The sequence below is a fragment of the Haliaeetus leucocephalus genome, unplaced genomic scaffold, assembly GCF_000737465.1.
Source record: "Haliaeetus leucocephalus isolate CR32 unplaced genomic scaffold, Haliaeetus_leucocephalus-4.0 Scaffold339, whole genome shotgun sequence".
Lineage (NCBI taxonomy): Eukaryota > Metazoa > Chordata > Aves > Accipitriformes > Accipitridae > Haliaeetus > Haliaeetus leucocephalus.
This window is the reverse complement of record NW_010972775.1, coordinates 4,217,684-4,231,226: the sequence shown is the minus strand read 5'-3', so window position 1 is coordinate 4,231,226 and position 13,543 is coordinate 4,217,684. Positions and strand designations below refer to the sequence as shown.

Sequence of the window (13,543 nt, the reverse complement as noted above, 5' to 3'; positions counted from 1 at the left end):
ACCTTCATAGACACTGTCTTGTTTACCTATTAAATCAGGAGCCTGGCCTTTGTACCTGTATGAAAAAATAACAAAAAAAAATCAACTGAATGGCTCTAATATTTTACATATATACATAATAATTTTAAACATTAGGTCAATATATATATGATTTCTGGAAATAGCTAGTAACAGAGAAATAAATAAAAAGACTCCTAAAAGTATCTGTGGAGGGAAGAAGCATTTGCAGTACTAACGTGAGAAACATTCATTAAAAATACTGGAACTGTCAGACAAAATTGAAAAGGAAGTTTTCAAAAGTCAAGAGTAAGCAACATCCCAAGAAATAATTCCTTATTTTTCATTTAAAAAATAGAAATACCAAGACAACCTTTTTTCTAAATATGCATTTGTTGAATATAGAGAATTCTTTTAAGCCTCAGTTAAAAATGAATAAAGACAAATTCTGCTAGGAATTTTGGTTTCCTCAATCAAATTCTTAAAATGCTAGTGCTAGTAAACATTGTTAAGCTGTTTCCTTTCTTTACACAGAGTATTCCACTATCTTGTATTTCTGTACCTTTCAGAAGTTGATGTTTTAGATTTGCTCTTCAGGGCTAAGTATTTCTCTCTGCAGACGCCGCACAATAAATAGTAAGGATTTCCGCTTCCACATTCACCACCAAACCATCCATCCACGTAAGAACCATTGCTACGATAGCCCTGGCGATTTGCACTGCGACCACAGCCTGGGTGGTTTCTTTTCATGTGTTGATTGAAGCTGACAACACTGGATTCACACAGTTCACAAACCACTACTTCTTCTCTGTCTTCAGATTCACAAACATGCTGCGTAGTAAGATTTTCACATGTTATTTGTTAAGAATAAATATCTTCATATTAGCTATAAAATATGCCAATATTCTTAGGTGGATGTTCCTGCCCATTTCTGTTACACACACAGAGTGATATTTATATGGTTAACATGCACAAAAGCAAAGCAGAAATAGACAATTTAAGACATAATAGACAATTTAAGACATAAAAAAGAGCAGACCATCTCAGAACAGGAAAAACATTTGAAAATAAAGTTTCGGAGGATGAGATTTTCCTATTTCATTTCAGATCTGACTCAAAAGTCTTGACAGTGTAACTTTTCACATATAACTCTGCTAGCTGCCATTCAATGCTGTCTTTAAGTTATCTGGTTCTCCCCAGAACTTCACTGAGAAGAAAAAAGAATCCTTTCTTTTTCAGACAATTGGACTTTACATTTACTGAGCAACAATAATTACCATTTGTGTCAATAAATTCTCAGGTTTTATCTGAATATAAAGTACAGTTTTCTACAATTACGTTTCTGTCCTAAGTCAGTAATTTCATTGTGATGTTCCAGTGAAACAAGCTCTCTGAAGAATTCAATATGCATACTGAAACTTGCTTCCATATCAGAGGCAGGTAACATCGTAATTAGGAGACGAAAGCTTAGTCTTGTGGGATATGCTTGTCTAATTTGACATGGATAATCCAGGACTAACAAGCTGCTGCTGTTATATTTCTTTTCCACCTCAAATGTATTTTTAGTGGGCTATACAACGATAGAGTGAGGACTGTCACCATATCCTTCCCAGAGAATGAAATACATGACATGACTAAATTAAGAAAAACTGATTTAAGTGCAAACTATGTTGCAACAGATCAGATTATAAGGATGATATTATTATTACTACTACTACTACTACAACAAACTTTTACTACTACAACAAACTTTTACAACAATGTTTGTTATCTCACACAGCTAAGCAATCTGGAACACCTACTTGATTTCTAAGTGATATCGAAACAACAACTATACTAGTTCTGTGCTCATCTTTCAGGGGAGGGAGAAGAAAAACTACGTACATGTAAAATTGCAGAGCAAGAAACACAAGAAAGCATTATTCTTAATCTAAAAGTGAAGCTACGGAATACAAGAAGATTTTAAGCATTGTTGGAATTTAGTAAGGTATTTTCAAACAGGTTATAAGCATGTGCATGTTACTTTAAATTTAAAAATATGAACATGTAAAAAGCAGTAAGTTAAAGCAGCCCCCGCTGCAGTCACACACACCCAGGTAGGCCAATCCAATACCTCTGGGATCCACATTCCCAGAATATCATTATCACTAGCCAGGTCTTGCCCAAACATAGCTTCCATTGCTTCATCATCAAGGTCAATTTCCAACTCCTCATCCAAGTTGAAGTCATAAAGCGCCCCTGGATCTTGCTGCAAAGATATCCCTTCTCTTCGGCTCTGATTCCTGTGGGCCTGTACAGAGCGGTATAATCCCGCTCAAGTAAAAAAAAAAAAAAAAAAAAAAAGGGAAAAAAAAAAGGAAAGCAGTACTTTTATTTTGCATGTAATAAAGATGGCTGTACTTTCAACTTCCTTCTGCTTTGTTTTTAACTTTTCTGCTAAACATAATCTACTTATTACCACATGAAACACTTAAATATACACTGATACACATTTGTGAAGGAGAGTCTTGTAACTTTCATGCTAAGTACCAATCCCCCTACTCTTCGTTTACTGGATAAGCAAAGGCCTTGGAAGTCTTTCAGTATACTTACCAGCACGTGCTAGCAATGTTCGAGCAGCTAAATCAAATTTGTGTCTTCTCGTTACAGCTGACCGACTCCTAGAAGGAGGTCCGCTTGCAGAAGCTGCATTATCCACATGATCCATATTATCAGGGCTACAAGGATTTGTAATTTACAGGTAAATCAAGTTTTAAACAGCCACATACAGTAAGCAAGCAAAAATACTAGGACAATATTTATTGGCATTTTTTTTTCTTTCTTTCACAGAAGATAAAAAAGGGAATTTGGAAATCAAGAATTTTCAGTTCCACTGCAGCACCTATTTACTGCCTTTTTGACTGTGAGATTTACCTCAAACAAATTACATGCAGCAATGTCAACACCTGTTCGATGCTTCCACAGTGCCTAAGCATTGCAGAAATTTTGGGAGAGCACTCATTTTATGCTGTCCATGTTAACTACAGCTCAAACTAGGTTTCTTCTCCTTTTAAAAAGAAATAAAATCAACATTTCTGTTGTTGCTGCCTCAGTCATTCCCCCTTTTGCCCAAAATCTTCTGCAAAACATGAATTTAAGTTCATTAGTAAGACTTGTTGCTTAGTTTATTTTTCCCAACTGCAATCTGCATGAAATGACAGTTTACCTGGGACAAAGTAACCGAGGAAACTTAAAAATGCGTATCTCAGTAGGATCAAGGAATCTGAACAAAACATTCTCGAAATACATCTTGCAACTGTCATCCTCCCTATTAACAAAAAGGCTGGTGTATGGTTCCTAATAGGTGTCACTTAAAAATATAACCACTACTTTTAGGATTAAAAACAAAACAAAAGAAAAACAACCACCTTCCCTCCTTGTTTAATAGATAGTTTAGATCTAAGGTTGTGAAGGTGACTGAGAATGTAAACTTCAATTCAGTTTCATCCTCTCTGGACAAACCAAGAATTAATTTAAAAAGAAGACTGTAGAAAAATACGTGTTCATGAATACACTGAAGAAAAAAATACTCCAGTCAAATTCTGCTTTATTACTAGGTCTTTTAGGTAAAATGTAAGCTCTATGCTTTCATTTTTTTTGTTCCTCTTTCCTCTTTTTTTTTGATGGAAGGATGTTCAATTACATTCTTCCCCAGTTCTGTGTACAAACAGTACTGGAAAATAAATGCACCATCTACACCTAATTTAATCGCATCTTTGCTTTTACTCATGTTGTAACAAAATTCAAAAGTGGCATTACAAAGTAGTGTTCTGTCAGCAACAATGAACTTGTGAAATTTTCAGTTTCAGGAACAGATTACAAACAATTGGAAGAAAACTACATTTTACCTTTCACTAAATCCTTCCTCCATTTCAGTGGCATCAGCAGAAGGGATATCACCTGGTGACTGCAAGTAACAATGATCACCAGATTTTCCACCACTTCCAGAGACTATTGTCCCATGTCGTGAATCTGCAGTCCCTTCTGACTGGGGCTCTACATCCTCTTCGTTTCCGGGGTGCTCTATCATCCACATGGCCAGCACCGTGATATTCTGTGCATCTGCTTCTCCTCTGGCACCTGAAAGCAGGAAAAATCACACTTTAGAATTGTATTATATCATTGATGGTGAAAAAATCAATTCTTCCCCATAAGTGGTTATAGAACTTAAAAATTAAGTATTGCATTGGAAAAAATTATTTCATATTTATCTAATTTTTCAGTTTAAACTGATATTATAGTTATTGATTACCTGTAGCTTCCATAGCTTTTGCAATTTGCCTGAGGGAGAACCCCATTTCTAACAATGGAACAGCAATGGCAGGAGGAGGAGGTGATGTTGAAAGTCGGCTGCTTGGATCAGACAAAGCTTAAAAGACAGAAAACATTAAATGTAAAGTGCATAAATCTTTCTTCAGTGTTACTTTACTAGACCTTACTTTGATATATTAGCTTCAAATAAGGGAATAATTGCCCTTAACAATTTTCCTCTCTACTACTTCCACAAAGCAAGATGCTTTCTGTAATGAAATCAGACAGTGTTCATTCTTATTGGTAACATGTGTTACATAAGCCTCTTTTTAATCAAGTAGGATACTGATGTTATTCAAAGAACTATTTCTTTTAAGATATTTCTAAGAAGTTTATTTCCATTTAATACTGTATCAAATTATCTATTTGATTTATATTTAGGTAGACTAAAGTTATCTTTGTCCGAATCATCAAGATTCCCAAATGTTACGAGACCACACCAATCCACATTCCTCTTAAGGAACAGAAAGAGACCTCAGCTAAGCTGGTGGCATATCTGAAAAATCTCTTTGCAGATGTTGGCTGTATTTCTGTGCAGAGTCTTTCAAGGGACTCTAAAAAGGTCAGCTACTGTCCAAAAAACAGCGTCCTTATCATTTACCATGAAAGTGGGATCTGATCAATGAAGGCATCAATAACATACTAATAAACATTGTTGTAAAGACAGTATCATGACTAGAAGCAAGGCATCTCTCTCTCAAAAAAAAAAAAGTGAAATTGGACAGACAAGTTGCTATGCAACAAATGAAACAGCTACAAGACCCAACTAATAGCATGGATATAAGAGCAAGAATAAAAAGTTCTATCAGTCAGGAATTTTAAAGCATGGACTTTGTTTCTCAGAACTGTGTATGAAATCTGGAGAACCTACTTTAACTCAGTCTCTTCTATTCATTTCATACAACACACATATATATGGACTTGTATTTTTCTTTTTAGTATTATCTCCTTTGCATCACAACATTCATTTGTGCTCTTTAGAAGCTCAAGATCCTCTCAAGATGCTCAACCTCCTAGCTATTCCATTCTGTATGTACACTGGAACAGAGCAAGTTTCTGTTCTGAGTAGTGCAGTGCAGGCAGTAATAGAACTTCTATGAACAGAAGCCTCCCATTACCTCCACATGATTCCAAACAGCAGCATGAGGAGCCCATGAAGGTTGGGCAGCCCTCTCTATCTCATTGAACAAGATTAATTGGAAGGAGCTATGCTGGTGTATGTATCATAAAATACACCAATTCTTGTCTTCTGCATGGTATATGATCTAACAAAAGCTAGACAATCAGTGCACTAAACAGTGGCATGCAACCAGGGAAGCAAGTCCAAGGCGGATTAAAATTTTGAAGCAATTACCAGTTATACTGCATTCTCATTTTATACGTGTAGTTAGTAATCCATTAAAAACCAATTTCATTTGCTTGATAAAGTCTACACCTAGACAAACTACAGCTTTTTGTCCTAAGATCGTCATTAAAAGGTTTTCAACAATGCTTTGCAAGTTAGGTTGCATTAAAAAGAAATCCCGTTGGTTTTCAGTGTCTTAAAAAACTACACTGAACTTCTGCAAACTACTAACTTGGCCACATTTCTATCTATATTGACTACAAATTTACCTGTACGATTGGCAGGCCTCGCAGACTGGGAATCAGGAGAAGTCAAACTTTGTCTCCTTCCAACTTCATCTGAAGGAGATGTTGGTAAAGAAGATATTGGAGGAGTCTGAGCACGTCGTGCTGGAAGTACAGTCGTAGTAGGATAACTAGAGAACATTTGCCTTTAAAAAAGAACAATATACATTAATATTAAAAAGAGCTATGCTGAAAAAGGTCTGACACAAGAAATACATCAAATTAGAGTGCACTTGGCAAGTCATACTTACATCAATTGAGTTTTGAAAGGGTAAGGCACAGACATACATGGGGGAGCCAGAAAAACCCTGTTGGAACAGCTTATTCCTACCACATTTGCCTAGAAAGTTAAATTCTAAGCATGCACCTAAAAAAACCCGTCATAGACCAAGAGCTGTCCTAGGAGATAAAAGAGAAGTAAACACTCTTCCCATTCCTGGTAATAGCACATTGTTCTGGCTTTTGTCAAATTGTATCTGCAAAACCTTTAAGAAAAGAGGTCAGATACATGAACAGAAATAAACTTAGAACAGGACTCTATTCAATGTGAAGCAGATTTCCTTCTACATCACAAATAGTCTCTGTAGATTAACTAGCTTTATCTTACTTCCATTTCTGTATGTGAGGGTAGGATGAAATGAGGCCTTAGCTTGCAGGATGTTACCTACAAACTAAGATCTACTCTAGTTTGAGAATCAACAACTATTTGTTAAAAATACAGAATTTCAGAGATTTGTAATTTAAACTATACCAAATAAATGTGAGAACTGAAGGACAACATAAGGAAGGTATTTTCTTCTGTCTTGAAGAATTCAGATGTTACATATATACACAGTGTATATTAAAAGCTTAACAACTTTTTATTTCTAGTAACCCATGTCCTGCAAGGCAGAGAACAAATTAAACTCTGTCCTCTGCAGAGGCAGTTCTTGACAGTAAATACAATCACTGATATTTTCAAAAGCTTAGACAGCTAAAGACATATATTGTATAGAAACCACACAACTGGTTCCCTCCACCCACAAAATCGTATATGCTGAAAATAAAGATATTTTACCTAAGAAGACTGAGAGGCATAACACCAGGTGATTCTGAAGCTGGAACTGTTTCAGTATCAGTTACCGGAGTAGTAGCAGTGGTAGTATCCTCCAGAGAGCTGCTCATGAAAGATGTCGTGCTAGAAGCAGAAGGGCTGGTTGTAACTGGTGTTTGGGCTTGCTGAGACTGATCCCCTTCTTCTACTTGTTGATCTACTTCTGCAACACAAAAAAGGATGTTACAGGAACATTAATATAATTGTGTAGAGCAAAATAGTAGCTGTGGCTAAACCTTCAAAAATAACTTTCATTATTTAAAATTCCCCCCAAAGAAAGGAGTGTGCAGAAATGCACACCACACAAATACTTCTGCCAATAACTCATGGACTTAGGTAAAGAAATCAGTCTATCGGCTCTTGCTGTTGTCATACTGATACAAGGTAAACAGTAAACAAGTCTCTCCAGATGATAACAGAAGTCATTTACTTGGTTAGATCTTACGATATTTAGAGATTTAGATTTATGATTGTAACAGGATTATTCTCTTAGGCAAAAGGGAAAGAAGTCTCAGATATAGAAATAGAGCTGATTAACTAAAAAGCTATTTTTAACTCAGCTGTGTAACTAACAGATTTTTGAAGGGGTTTTTTTGTTCATTTAGAAGAAGTCCTTAAGACAGTAAAGAACCAGATAGTGCAGTAATTAGCTTTAATCTTTTAGATATTTTTTTCTGTGTTTAAACTGATTTAAATCGTTTCCCTGAAGATGCAGACTGTAATACACATATTTTTAAGAAGAAAAAGAATGATACACATTTTCTGTTCAGCTTCTTTAGTGTAGTGACAAATATCTTGGAAGACAAAACCCCAAAACCAAAACCCCACAACTGATTTAAGAGATTTTCACAGACAGAAACACAGATTACTTACACCCTGAACATACACATGCTCAACATCGTCTGTTAACATGACTGCATACAATCACATTTAACAGTGAACTTTATGATTTACATCACATGCAAATCCTTCTGACAAATATATAGAGAACTGCTCATTTTTAAAAAGTATTAAAAACAAACTAGAAGCTCTTATATTTCTGTTTGACTGATATGGATTCACTTTTTATTAAAATAAGGAATCGGAGAAAAACCAAAAATGTCAGTATTATTATCTACAAAACAGTAAAACTTCTTTGTAAAATTTCTCTGTCCAATTAACATTCCTTCAAAGTATAACCACTAAAAAATTACAGGATTGTTATTTGTATTATAATTGTTACTATTAATTTTAATAGAAATAAAAAAATAATTTAGCACTATACTTCCATAATTTTGAAAATGTACCTTGTTTAAGTCTGCCACCAAACTGATCCTCCAGCAGCCCGTGAACCACTAATTTGTAGATCATGGCTTGTGCTCGTTCCAAATCTGCCAGTCCTAGGGCTCTTTTAATTGGTGAACGCATGACGGCCCGCTTCACCATGTGTCGCATCAGGAACTGCAAGGCAGCACGCATTTCAACATCTTCATGAACAACTGGAGAACTAGCACAATCAGAGTTGTGACCATTTTCTGCCAGGACTTTTGGTATTAACAGTAGTTCAGCATATTTACTACAACTGAGAAGAACACTAAGTGACTTCATAGCACCAAGATAAAGATAGGATAGCTGTACTGCTCTGATTTCCGACTGCACTATATCATGATTTCTTGGAGTATGTTCATGATTCTTTTTTCTTCCTTCAGCAGGTTGATGTTGGGATTCCATACCTAGTGTTGATGGTTCTAAAGAAAAGGAAGCAATTTCATTTTCTGACTTAGAGCTTGTAGCGCTATGTCCTTTGTTATCATCAGCACTTTGTCCTAATCGAATATCTGATCCAACATCACCCTCCATTTTCTGGTCCATTTCCCCTTTATCTTCAGATTCATGTCTGTGTTTTTTCTCATGTCTCTTGGTGCTTTGCTTTCCCATATCTTCATGAATACCAGTCAGATAGGTAAGGTCCAGCAACACAGTAGCCGTCAGCCCACGAAATCTTGCAACATCAAAAGGCAGTGGTTCGCAGGGCTCCAGATTATACAATGGAGTATCACTAGGCGACCAAAAAGTTGGGAAGCTTTAATAAAGATCAGAATGACACAGGAAAAAGCAAGTGAGGGAGAGACAGGAGGAAAGTACAGGAAATAATGTAGGCAAAGTAAGATGTAAAATATATTTAATAAAATAAACAAACCAATTCTAAAAATTAAACGTAAACAGGGGAAAATGAGGTTATGATCAGAAAATGGGGAGATTGGTATCAGAGTAAAGGCAACAAAGCATGCACAGGTTTTCAACAACAAGCATTAAAACCCAGAAGCATCATAGAAGCTATCAATTCTGTGCTGATAGAGGTTTCTGCTGTATTATTTATGTAACAGAGTTCTACTAAGAAAAACTACCTTAAGCCAAATTTTATCATTGTACCTGAGCTGAATTTGTGAATAGGTATAAAAGCTTAGAAAGAAAACACTCCTAAACTTTTTTCACATTAAGGTAAACCTTTGATTGACCTCACATTCCTGTTCAACGATTCACCACAAAGAGCACACTACTGATAGCTTATGATAATTCTGTCTCTGGTTATGTCATGAGAGATTACCTGGAGAGAACAGTGACTTTTTAAAAACACAGGTCAGAAAACCCAACAGATATATCTGTCTATCTGTCCATCTATATTCAGTGAAAATTTTTTGTAATATTTAGGACTGTTACATTTGACTAATTTTCACTCTAAGCAGGACAAAAATTCATCAGCCTGTATTTCCATAAATCTTGTATTTTCCATACATCCAGCAGATAAAGGACTTTTAAATCTTCGTTTTATTATCCCAAAATGTTTTCCTATTTTACAATGTAAACTTCTACCTAAAAATGAAAGCAAGCTTTAGCCTGGTTTTAGTTAAGAAGGTATATTCTGAACTTAATTCAATGCATTAACAAAAGCTTGCCTATGTTCAAGCACCATACCACTTCACTCAAATAATATTTCAAATTATTTTAAGGGCACACTTACTTTAAGGCTACACTGTCACACAGGCATACTTGAAAGACTTTATATCTGGAACTAAATTTGACTATAAATTGCACTTCACTATATTTAGTTAAAGTGACAACAGCCTTTGCATAAAGACAAAATAGGCATAATGTTGCAACAGCACTAAGAGGTGAACTGACCTTGGTTGTTTCAGAATGTAATTGTAACTGGTGGCAAAAAAAATAATTACTGTTCAATTTCTCCAGAAGATTATGGTTCAACTATAGCCAGAAGGAGTTTAAGAAATTTAGTGAATCAAATCTTTTCCACACAAAAATGCAGGCAATTCCTGCAAGAGCACCAGAGAGCCCAGAGAAGCCACTAGCTTCATTTCAGTTTCCTTCCTTCCTTTGCTTTGAAGGCACATCTGCAAGATAGGTGGAAAAAGGAGTATCTCCTTCCAGCCTCCTCCCCAATTCTCACCATCATCTGCAGAACAACTCTGGAGTATTATCATCTAATACAGGGGCATTCCTTTAGCTCTCTAAGGCAGGTCAGAGAATAAACAAACACTACTTCAAGGCAGCATTAATTTGAATACCATCATTCAATCCACCATTAAGAAGAGAGAATCCTCCCACCTCCTGACCTTAACCACTCCTCAAGCCCCACAGAGCAATTTCCAGTCCCCTAAGAAGGGACTGACAATGCAGCAAAGATACCTGTTCTCAGCTCTAATAAACTGAACCAGGTCTCTCTTCAGAACCAGGTTGACCATTTACAACAAAAACATGCACTAGCCCCCAGTAAAAATTTGTGTTCTTTACAGACGTAATCAAGAAGCTGTGGTAAATTAAGACAGCAATAATGTTTTAGTTAGCCAATACATACCAAATCTAAAACAAGCAATGCTCATTTCATATCTAGGAAAACTGGCAAGCTGGTCACATCCCAACTCTAAAACCTAGAGGTCAATCTAGGCTTCTGCCTAACGATTCTTGCCAATTCAAAACTATCAAATTTATTTTTTTACAAAAGGCATTTTATTACTAGGTAGCATAAAAAATTAACTCATAATATTTGTTTTAAAATGCCAAATTTTGAAGTCTAAGCTTAAAATAATTCATCAGCACAACTCTAATGTAAAATATATGTTACTTCTGAAGATTGCCAAGCACAAAACACCGCTAGATTGTGTGAAGTGTAGGAAATGAGCATACCTGATAGTAATTTCTGCTTCATCCCATTGGACCTTGGCAGATGTACTGCCCTCCTTCACTACTCCAAGCAAGGTGGCATGACGTCCAGTTTGCTTGTGTACACATCGACCTCCAACTCTAAGACCAGCATCAACTCCACCAATTACTGCTAGAACAGGCCACACTTCCACACAGAGCATCTTCAACTGCAGTTCTGAAAGGTCAGCCAGACCATGCCTATTATGTTTGCTTTTCTCCTCCTCTTTATTTTCTTTCTCCTCTCTCACCTCATTCTCTTCTCGACTTTGAATTGAGCGACTTTTCTTCAGCTTTTGGCCTGCTTCTTTAAGACATGTTTTGATTTTATTCAGTCTTTCCATCATTTTTTTATTGATGCAGTGTGTCCAACGGTCTGTGCGATGAAGGATACGAATGAGTTGGATAGTGGCTTCTGCCAGCACTGCAGCAACAGGACTACAGATGGGGTCACCAGGTAGCAAATCTCTTGGTGTACCACGCATCTGCATATCACAGATTTTCACCTAAATGTTTAAAGAGAACAGTTTAAAAGTTATCTTCTCAACGTACCTGAAGAAGCTCCTTTTACAAATACAGGAGTCTCCTGCTGAACAGAAAAAATTACTAGCATTGCCTTTTTTTGCTTGGGATCCCTAGGAAATCCACCTTAACACTAATCAAAACCTGCATGCCTTCAAACTCAAGGATGCTGAAATTATAACAGTTCATGGTTTCTCACATAAGACTATCTGAAATTCCTAATACTACATTCTCCCTGGTTTCTGGGGAATGCAATTTTGTGTGTATAACATTAAGTCTGTAAATCAATTCTCAATAATAAAATACATTTTAAATTGACAATAGATTGCACAATATAGGAATTTATGAAAAGTCTGGCTAGTGTGCAAGTAATGTAAGTGCTATGTATGTCATAAACCAAAATGAATAATCAGTGACGTTCTCAGCACTTATTAGCTACCACCCCCACCCCCAAAAAAACCACCATCCATAACGTTTGACACAGAGGAAAACAGAAGAGAAAGGACAAACTTATGACCTCTTGTCATGGGTTAACCCCGGTAAGGCAGCTAAGCTCTACACAGCCACTCGATCACTCCCTCCATCAGGATGGGGAAGAGAATCAGAAGGGCAAAAGTGAGAAAACTCATGGGTTGAGATAAAGGAAGTTTCATAAATAAAAGAGAAAAAAAAAGACAAAATAAAACAAAATGAAAAAAACCAAGGGATGTAAAATGCAATTGCTCACCACCAGCTGACCAATGCCCAGACAGTCCCTGAGCAACAGAAACACCTGGCAAACTTCCCTGCAGTTTTATTGCTGTGCATAATGTTATATCGTATGTAATACCTCTTTGGTCACTTTAAGTGAGCTGACCGGCTGTGCTCCCTCCCAGCCTCTTGCCTATCCCCAACCTACTTGCTGGGAGGGACAGAGTGAGAAACTGAGAAAGCCTTGATGCTGTGTAAATACTGCTCAACAATAGCTCAACAAAAGCACTGTGCATTATCAACACTGATTTGTTCATAAATCCAAAACACAGCATCATACAGGCTGTTATAAAGAATATTGACTTTATCCCAGCCAAAACCAGTACACTTATTCAAATCAACATTTAAGTTACCTTCTCTCCTGGATTACTGCTATAGAACATAACACAAGGGTATAACTCTGCTGCATCCACATCTTCGAAAGCTAGTTTTGGCTCCTAGTTAAAAAACAAAACAAAACCCCTCAAACTTAGAACACCTTAACAAGCAAAAATAGGAAACATGGCAAAGTTATACCTGTATTATAATGCTTTTAAGTACTGAAACCGTCACATCTTAACTATCATGCTTAACTTCATATAAAATATCCATGCCAAATTACTATGGCAAAAAACAGCAAAAAAACAACTGATGTTAAATACCTCTCCATTTTTACCAAAGGAAATAGTTCTTGCTTCCATATCTAAGACGCATGTGATGAAATCTCCTTGGGTAAAGCTGGACAGAGTCAAAGTTTGTTCTCCATTGTGATAAAGGTTACCACTATAGGCTCTATATAGCCACATATCTGAGGTAGTGCGATGGTTAAAATCATGTACTGGCCAGCGAGAAACTCCTACGCATGTGCCTTCATTGCCTCGATTCTCCTTCACAATGTAGAACTAGCAGGCAAAACAACACAAACAGGGCAAAAAAGTCAAGAATATACATTTTAATACAATAAAGCAATGAAAATTTACCTTACACATATTTATGTATACTTTTAACTGGTTTAGTCAGAAGGTT

The 13,543-nt window shown here is 36.3% G+C and overlaps 1 protein-coding gene across 8 annotated transcripts in view; it reads right to left on the bottom strand.

Annotated features, from left to right (window-relative positions):
• Positions 1–13,543, bottom strand: part of HERC1 (HECT and RLD domain containing E3 ubiquitin protein ligase family member 1) — a 90,309-nt gene that overhangs the window by 31,855 nt on the left and 44,911 nt on the right. For 6 of the 8 annotated variants that reach the window (XM_010571691.1, XM_010571687.1, XM_010571684.1 and 3 more), the window contains exons 34-45: positions 13,180–13,419; positions 12,892–12,975; positions 11,252–11,772; positions 8,356–9,131; positions 7,034–7,232; positions 5,962–6,122; positions 4,289–4,405; positions 3,885–4,116; positions 2,590–2,714; positions 2,090–2,310; positions 560–828; positions 3–55 (exon numbers count right to left, since the gene is read on the bottom strand). In XM_010571691.1, coding sequence (XP_010569993.1) covers positions 3–55; positions 560–828; positions 2,090–2,310; positions 2,590–2,714; positions 3,885–4,116; positions 4,289–4,405; positions 5,962–6,122; positions 7,034–7,232; positions 8,356–9,131; positions 11,252–11,772; positions 12,892–12,975; positions 13,180–13,419 — 2,998 coding nt within the window. The remainder of the gene's footprint in view (positions 1–2; positions 56–559; positions 829–2,089; positions 2,311–2,589; positions 2,715–3,884; positions 4,117–4,288; positions 4,406–5,961; positions 6,123–7,033; positions 7,233–8,355; positions 9,132–11,251; positions 11,773–12,891; positions 12,976–13,179; positions 13,420–13,543) is intronic. The other 2 variants (XM_010571685.1, XM_010571686.1) reach the window with 2 other exon arrangements.